General features: G+C 35.6%; 1 protein-coding gene across 1 annotated transcript in view; it reads left to right on the forward strand.

Annotated features, from left to right (window-relative positions):
* Positions 1-9328, forward strand: part of LOC106101788 (transcription factor CP2-like protein 1) — a 39912-nt gene that overhangs the window by 26892 nt on the left and 3692 nt on the right. The window contains 8 exon segments of the mRNA XM_013281123.1: positions 829-963; positions 1633-1752; positions 2357-2427; positions 7468-7529; positions 7905-7950; positions 8266-8356; positions 8904-9019; positions 9236-9314. Coding sequence (XP_013136577.1) covers positions 829-963; positions 1633-1752; positions 2357-2427; positions 7468-7529; positions 7905-7950; positions 8266-8356; positions 8904-9019; positions 9236-9314 — 720 coding nt within the window.

A 9328-nucleotide genomic window follows, 5' to 3' on the forward strand; every position in this document is an offset into this window, starting at 1 on the left:
CGGAATATTTGTCAACGATTAGATATTTTGCTTACCAAGATATATTCTTTTAATATTGTTAAGAAGAAAATTAGTACCGCGCTGTAGAATTCGCGCAACACTAGTTTATCGACATAAACGTCACATCTCTAACTGACAGCTGTCAATGTCATTAGGGTTGATTTTTGCGCGCATTCCTGACGAGATCTCTAGTGAAATGTTTAAATTAATATCGCTAGTTACAATTATATTAATTGTTTAATATCGATAACTACTTTAAGTTGAATACAAATGTTTTATTATATACACATAAAGCAAATCATTGTAGCAGAAAAAATCTCAACTATAAAGACCTTTCTGGATAAGCCAAGTTTAAAACTTATTGTTAAACAAGCTGTTGGCGTTCGACTTCATCCGCATGAAATTATGAAAGTTTTATTATTTTGTTTAGATGTGTTAAATTATCAATTGCAAATGTCAAAATGACATGACATGATGACAATCCTTGGCAATCTTACTTTCTTGATGTTGGCAGCTTGTAGCCTATGGTCCCTTTCCCACATCAGGGTTTTTACCAATTTAATTACCCTCTGAGTTTAAATGTGTGATAATATATAGCGTAAACCGCGACGTAAGTGTGGGGCTTTTTATTAAAGCAAGAATTATTCAAAAATATGCTGTAATCACTGACATCTTAGGCAACAAAGAAGTGTGTGTTGACGCTTTATTATAATAGTATAGATAGATACTGCGAGGTTGGTAGCCTCCAGCGGGTTGTAGACGATGGGCTCCATGACGTACATCGAATTCGTTAAAATAGTGATAGTGTAATATTTATTACGTTTTTAGGTGAACTGCATATCAACGGAATTCACAGCGAAGAAGCACGGCGGTGAGAAGGGCGTGCCGTTCCGCATACAAGTGGAGACGTACCTCGCCAGTGACGACCTCAATAGGCTGCATGCCGCCGCCTGTCAGATCAAGGTACGAAATAATTACATCTACACAGAATTTAAAGAAAGAGTAACCTATAACCAAAGACATTCAAATGTATAGAGGCGGCATTGTTGAAACTTCATTTGAGACATTTTTCACATAATCAATAACTAAAATCGATATAATATCGATAATCGATATATAATATCGATAAGTGTTATTATATGTTTCCTTTTTATTTTAAAGTTCTGTTTAGTTTCTTTTTAAAAAAAGATGGAGATTATTATATAAAATGTTTAATTGTGTCCATTTGAGGACACGAGGTGGCATTAAACTGATATAGTAACTTTCAGATAAAGTAGGGGTGATAAAATGTTGTTCGCTATTCCTCGTCTATACGTTATTTTAATGTGTCTGTTTCCAGTGAAAGTTCTGTCTAAATCAACCCAACCGTTTTTAAAATTATACGGAACAAACGCAGTTTGTAATACAGACGGATATATTAAAAAATGTACGTTTTTAATAAATGTGTAAAAACAACTCTTTTAGATATTAAATTAATAACCTTACTGCGTAAATTAAAACAAGACTACTCAATCTTTAAAAAACACTAATGTTTTATTTAGCATTTATTGTATAAAACAAGTTTTAAATTGATTTTGTATAGTTAAAAGGTAAACAAGGTATTTATATAGGTGTAAATGTAAACTGTGTTAGGTGTTCAAGCTGAAGGGAGCGGACAGGAAGCACAAGCAGGACCGCGAGAAGGTGCTGCGGCGGCCGCGCGCCGACCACGACAAGTACCAGCCCGGCTGCGACGCCACCGTGCTCACCACGGTAACTGCACACCCCCTATAACCATAATTTACTTGTTAAATGACTAGCTTTTACCCGCGACTAGCCCTATATGCCTATGTGTTCTTCCGTACCATCCTCTATATCTATACCAAATTTCATCGAAATCCGTTCAGCCGTTTAGGCTACAAACTCTAACAAATATCTCTAATAATCTAAGATTACTAGAGAAATAATTATGATTAAATTGTGTGGTGTGAACTGAGTTACAAAGATAACCGAAAACAACAATCTTACTAATATTATAAATGTGAAAGCCTACATGGATGGATGGATGGATGTTTGCTAGAGTCTGTAGCCTAAACCGCTGAAAAGATTTCAATGATATTTGGCGGTGTCGTAAATGAGTTTAGAACACATGGGCTACTTACTTATTTTATTTTTGACGCGGACGGACTCGCAGGTGAAAGCTAGTTATTAATATTAACTAATAATTGGCAATCGATTAAAAATTAAATTTTTACTTAGCAATGAAATAAAAGAATAATGGGCCAAAGTAGATAATTTCGGTTCTGAGCACGACTTTAATCTCAATAAATATCGAATATGATCAACAAAAATCTAATCTAAGTGCATTTGTCAATAGCTCTCAAATGATGCCATGATGCCACCGCCGTCGCTTGTCACCACTTCACCACCGTACTCACCAGAATTATGGTAAGCACTTATTATCACTTTCAGTAATTTTAGCGATTCAAGGACCGCTGAGCGCAGAATGGCTCCCCTCGCAACATTTTACTTTAATCATGAATAATTAAAAAAAATGCAAACCATACTATGTAAGTATCCGTAAAAGTACATTTTCATTGTCAACATGCTTCATATCTCCAATTTTAACTAAAAATTGGAGATATAAGAGACTCCATTATTTAGGATAAATAACGTCAAGCGCTTAAAAAAAATTATTAGCAAGTGCAAATAGAAAGTATTTTTTTTTTCTAATAAGAAGACAACAAAGTGTAAATGTAAATATTTCAGCCAGACATAAAGTTATGTACAATAAAAAAAAAAAGTATATCATAAAGAAAGTTGTCAACCCTACAACATCTTAACAATCTAGTCTGAGATGTAATTTAGGTAAGAACAGGGTAAAAGCAGAGGGGATATAAACCAGTGAAGGTCTGCATCGAGACTATCCGCAATGAACCGGTTACGCGCCGTCGAAGCCCCATTTACCGGTTTCCATGCAGCCGCGGCGGTTTTTATTGATGATGCAATTACCAGACAGTACGGATGATATTGTTTAATAGTTATTAGACATATGTTTTTTTTTATGTAAATGACTTTAAACTTACTCTTTCATAGTTTTTAAAATTGTATCTAAGCAATGTATATTACCAAATCCCACTAGGCTCCTTACAATCCCTACAGATCCCATGAATAACTCAAAAACGACTTGTCAATTTAAAAAAAATAGACCACATTTCGATAAGTATTTTCTTTTAAATAAAAAAAAAGAACTCATTACTAGCCCCCATTTCACTCATGGGCTTGATTTCTACTTGATCGACTGGCAAGGCTCTTTCATTAAGATAAGAACGGACGGTTTTGTACTGTGGAAACCCACGATTAAACTACTCTGACGTCATAGTTCTATATATGCATCGTAGCGTAGCTTGATCTTGTTTAGTTAGTCCTAACAATGTGTTAATCACAGGACGTACTGTGAGTCACTCAGCTATTGTCGTCTAAATGATATACAAATTGGTAAATGCGATGCGCCACTAAATGGTCACCGGAGCTGAGGACAATCAGTCCATTTACCCTTGATCCGACTTCTAGGACTGTGTTTAAATCTATTACAGAACAGTCGAGAATTTTACCAATACTAACAAAAGGTTTTTGGACGATATTCGTCCTTATGATGAATTTGCCCTATTGTTGAAAAATGTCAAATTTAAAAATACGCTGAAAAAAAGCGATAAATTCGGCCTACCCACAGGCAAATACCGTTCTTGGTTTATGTCATTTTTATCGTATTTTGATAGTGTTTGCTATATCGCTTTTGGAGGAGAGGCTCTGTCTAGCCTGTGTTTTACCTATCTTATCTATCGTTTGGAAATACTAACGTAAGTGGTTTCCCGTGTTAAATGGCTATATCTATTTAGTAGAACTGTTAATAATAAAGTAACTTTTTATTTATTAAATTACAAATATTCCATCTGAATATCATCCCCAGAATGCAAAGCACATAAAGAAAATATTAGTGCAATCAAGTTTAGTTTTAAATTAAATTCATACATAAATATAATGAGTTAATTTTTAATTAGTATTTTTTAACTAGATTTAAATTCAACGACTCGAAGATGTTGGCTGAGACAAAAATGTTTTACCGCTCATTCTCTATGACCTTTCTCTGACCCCGCTAGTGCGGTAATTCATCGCACCGAGTACCAATTGCAGCCAGCGGCTAACAAAGGCACCTTGCACATTTCACGCTGTAACTACTAACGGGGTCATTGCAGACAACTCCATAACTACCACAAGTATAATAAATTCAGGCGCTACTTTTTTCTTCAATGCATTAAACTGTTTAATTAAATAGGTGTTAAAATAAAAGGCAGGTTACATAAGCTGTCACTGTGACGTAACAAAGGATGTGAACAGATTTAGGAAACGATTATCGATAATAATTGTTATCGGTTTGCAAAAAATACCTATAAGGCGCAAACTTTTACGCTTTTTACTTTTTAAGAATATTAACGTTATGTTATGCCTTGCATGTAATCGAAATATTATTTTCCAGGTCACAACATTGCAATAAAGTGTTATTTAACTTGTATTACGTCGATAGGTTTTCAAAATAAAACTGTTACGTCACAGTTAGTCTTGTAGCTTGCCTTATTATGAAACAAATTACGTTACCGTACTCAACGTTTCGGCTGTTTCGTAGGATTTGACCGAGATTTCCGTCTTTGCAGTTAAAACAGAGGTCATAGACTAAGAAATTGAGAAATAACGGAAGTTTTTTCATACAAACATTTTACACAAAGGAAGCAACTTAGTTTGACATAAATATAGTCTAAAGTTGTGAAACGGAACATCTGAGATATTATAAAGAATTTACACTAACTAGTATTGTTTATACAAAAATTGAAAAACCCGATTTGACAAGCATCTGTTGTTAATCTCTGCGTAACCGTCACCAGGTTACGTACCGGGCCAATTGTTTAGAAAGAAAATATGACGTTACAGGTTGCAGATGTAAGAGTTTTCAGCAAGATCCATGTAATTTTATAGGCTTTTACTTTTATATATTTGGTAGTTTCTACTTTCAGATATTCAAAATGTTGCAGCCTATACGTTTGTAATTCTTTATATATTTTATATGCAAACTGTTGTTACTTTTACAATTTGGTACAGAAGTCAAACAGTTTATCTTTGCGCGCTCTGCTAGATCCATAATGGCATCAGCGTGAGCGTAACAAAAATATACGACATGCGCACGAAAGTATCTTGTCCCAGTTTTCATAATTGCGCTGCGCTATATTTAGCCGCATTGAATTCGCCTCTACCACTTCCGACGGAGAACTCAACCCGTTCGAAGTAGTTATGTTTGGGTGATGATTATTTACTGATTACTTCTAGTTATGTTTATTACGTAAACAAGGATTTAGTTAAACGTTAAGACTCTTAAAATTTAATTTATAAAGACCACTATTAATCCGTGTCATTAATTGGAGACTGTAGAGATTCATTTAAAAGGGTCAAAAGAGATTAGAAAAACGCAAAAGCACTTAAAAAAGACACACTCAGAAACGTCATCTCGAACGATTTTCGCGCCTTGACCATCGACAACCTAAATTGCGTCAGTGCAACGGAAACTATTCATACACAACATTGTACTAAAACTTCTTAGCGATAATTCAAAAATAATGTAATTTCATACTTTTGCCCTCTTTACGTCATGAATATTGTTTTTAGATTCATTATTTGTTTATTAATTTATAGACGCTAATGACGAGAGGAGAAACTACGATTTACAAATACTAATGTTGTGTCAGGTCGGTTTATTTTGCTTCTGCATCGTGTAATAGTGATGCCCTTCACTGTGTTGCATTTATTCTCCCCACTAAAATCTCATTGGATGCACACATGCCTTACAGTATGACAGCGTCCTTTCTTCGAAATAAGTAATAGCCCGACATAAAACCAGTTCATGCGGGTTTAATACTAACGTATTACCCGAAATTGCACAGAGTATATATAATATCCGGTTTGTTGCCGATTTGATGTTGATAAAAGTTCTTGCATAACAATAAAACGTTTTAATTCTCTGCTGTACCCATACCAGAACAGTCCTTTGTCGGAGTATTTTTTTATTCTTACTGGAAAAATGATATATAATATCGATTAAAAATGTTATTGCCCTTCACTAGTCCGCACCGCATGACGTTGTCCAATGCAACGCGAGCCGGGTCCGGCCACTGCGAACCGATTCTAACCGGTTTGGATCCAATCGACAAACGCGCCTCACTCAACCAATCAGCGGCCATTCAGCCCAGTCGTTTGCCTTCCGTCGTACGTTTGTTGCGTTTTGCTTCTGTTTTCTTAATAATATTTGCTTGTGATATTCTGCAAATTCGTAGACTGCTTTCGAACTGAGTTTATACTGCAGTGTTCCATTACGTACGGTTTTAACTTACACAACACTGAAGATAAGAATATTTGACAACGTTTTTATTCGTCATTTAACGCACTTCTTTTGGAAATAATGTTAGACAAGTGAACAAAACAGACAGTAATTATATTTGTTGACGCGAGTGCTTTGTGGAACCTTCGGTAATCGTGACAAATGGTTGTTGAGGCGGCCCGTGGACCAGCTATGGTGGTGGTTGCCGGCGGCTTGGCGTACCGCGTCGGTTCCGGAGCCTTTATCTTCTTCAACCTGACGAGACAGGACTATAGCTGACGAGTATTATGCTCGTTCTCGAGCAGAGACTGAGTGCGCGGCATTTGGGGCGCGGGGTCGTTCTCAGAGCTCGGCTGATACACGGCGTCGAAGCCCGAGGTTGGCGGATGAAGTTTTCGTTGTTGAAAGCCGAGGTCGAGATCGAAGCGGACCCTGATACGTACAGAGAGCTGGCACGCCGGCTGAAAGCTGCCAACGTACACGTCAGGCCGGCGCGGCTGTACTCACGACTAGCGTAAATATCCGGATTTTACCGAATTTTACTACATTTTAGCAACACATTGCCTTTCATTTGGTCATAGCACTTCAATACATCTTGTATTTTATAGGATTAGTATCTTTGTACGCTTACATTTTATTTTTTTACATTTGTGAATCAGCTGATATTGCACAAACAAAACATTTATAGTGCCAAGAGGAAGATCCAATTAACAACACTGTTAACTTGTTAAACAAGGTACCTCCTTCCAAAAATGTAACATTATTCTCATTGTAAATATTTTCAATTATAAGATTTATTCAATACTGTTTAAAAAGAATCAACGATTAGTATGTTAACATGTGCTAGAACATACTCTATATTGTAAATTTTTATTACAACAAAAATAGTTTTTTTAACTGCTTCTTGACAGACAGATAACTTGTGTTAATGAAAATATTGTGATAATGGTAATGCAACTTTAGTCTATGCCTTATTTTGGCCATATACCATTAGTTTTTGTATTAATTGTAAATCTGTAATCAAACATGTAAGTTTTTATCTAAATAGATTTGTTTGGTTTCAGTGTGGCCCCTAAATCTGTTTCAAGTCCTATGGTGGTGAACAAACCTGCACTGCAACAACCTGGTAAGTAACAGTAATCAACTTTGTATACAATTAAAACACAAATATAATTAAACATGGATAACCGAGACTGCATAGAAGTTCTATATTTTTTCTTGAATGTGGTTTCTATCCAATCTAACATGAGTTTCTCACTTATAACCACCATGACCATGCAATGACCCTCGATTGTAGAGGTTACTTACTTGTTTTTTTTAATGTTGTTAGAAATCAGTATGTACTCTACATGCTCTACATGCCAAATTTCATTCAGTTGTTTACCAGGCAAAATCTAAGAAACTATCCATCCATCCCAACTTTCGCATTTATAATGTTAGTAAGATTTACATAGATATCTTGTGTTTTCATTTTATTTATTAATAAAATGTTCTCTTGCAGCTATTCTTGCTACAACCAACCAGATGAAACCACTTTACTGTCAAGAGTGAGTATGTCTTATTACTATTAGCTAAAAAGTTTATATAAGATATATTAATCATTTAGATTAATAAAATGTTGGTTCAAATGAAAGACATTGCATCTTTGCGGCAATTAACTTATATTTAGACAGCTACAATGTAGTTGCAATACAATGTGCGACAAATTGGTTTACACTGATTGCTCTGTGGACTAATGTTAAAATAATTATTGGCAGCTTCCCGAGGATAATGTGTATTTGTGTGATTTATTTAATGTTCACTTACATTTGTATTACTCTAAAAGGAGCAATATTTAATATTTACTTAATATGTATATACAGTGGTGGGGATGTGAAAGTGAACACTCCGCAGTGCCACTCGCCGGATGCCATCCTGCCTGACCTACCACAGTCAGCGGAGGATCCTGACAAGGTAATATACTAGCATTTTCTTTTTATCAGAGGTAGTTTCCGCTTATAGGGATTAAAATGAAATGTGAGGAAATAACCTGTGCTCTTCTAGACCGTGTTCTCGATGGACTTAACAAACATCCGTCCACTCTAAATTTCGCATTTATAATATAAATATGTCCAATTGTGTTAATCATAGGTATTGTTAGGTTTCGATTATAAAAAATATTGTATGCATGAGTTATGTACTCAGTCTTTATAAAATTACCCTTAGTTTAGTATACTCATGCATACAGATCGACGTTACAAGGTGTAGTATAAAATGTTACATGTCGAATTCATGCAGTTATGTTGAGGAAACCAAGCAATGAGCCACACTATGTAAATGTAACAGGGAAAAGTGGAAACGAATGGAGGAGGCCTATACCTGGCTGGGGTCATAACAATAATTCACTTTTTTATGCTAATTATATAAACTATATTATGTAACATTACACCTAAGGTGACTTTCAGTGATTAATTAAGAATTCTGAGTATAACAGAAAATACATATTAAGTTATATTTGCAGAGCGGTGGTCTGTCAAAGGAGGCTTCATCAACGGAGACTCAGGCGTGGTTGTCTCAGCACCGCTTCTCCCAGCATGCACCGACCTTCGCCAATTTCTCTGGCGCGGATCTGCTGCGGTATGACGCTTGCATATTTTGAAATAATTAGAGACAAGCTAGCTTTCTCCCGCGACTCCGTCTGCGTAGAAATAAAAAGTAAGTAGCGTATGTGTTCTTCTCTATGTCTGTGACAAATTTTATCAAAATCCGTTCAGTAGTTAAGGCTACAAACTCTAACAAACATTTATCTAAACTTTTGCATTTATATTAGTAAGATATTGTTTTTTTTCTCAGGTTATCCCGTGACGATATTATCCAGATCTGCGGCCTAGCTGATGGGATACGTCTGTTTAATGCTTTGCATGCAAAGTGAGTGACTTGTGTTTT

This window comes from Papilio polytes, unplaced genomic scaffold (genome assembly GCF_000836215.1).
Source record: "Papilio polytes unplaced genomic scaffold, Ppol_1.0 DF823935.1, whole genome shotgun sequence".
NCBI lineage: Eukaryota > Metazoa > Arthropoda > Insecta > Lepidoptera > Papilionidae > Papilio > Papilio polytes.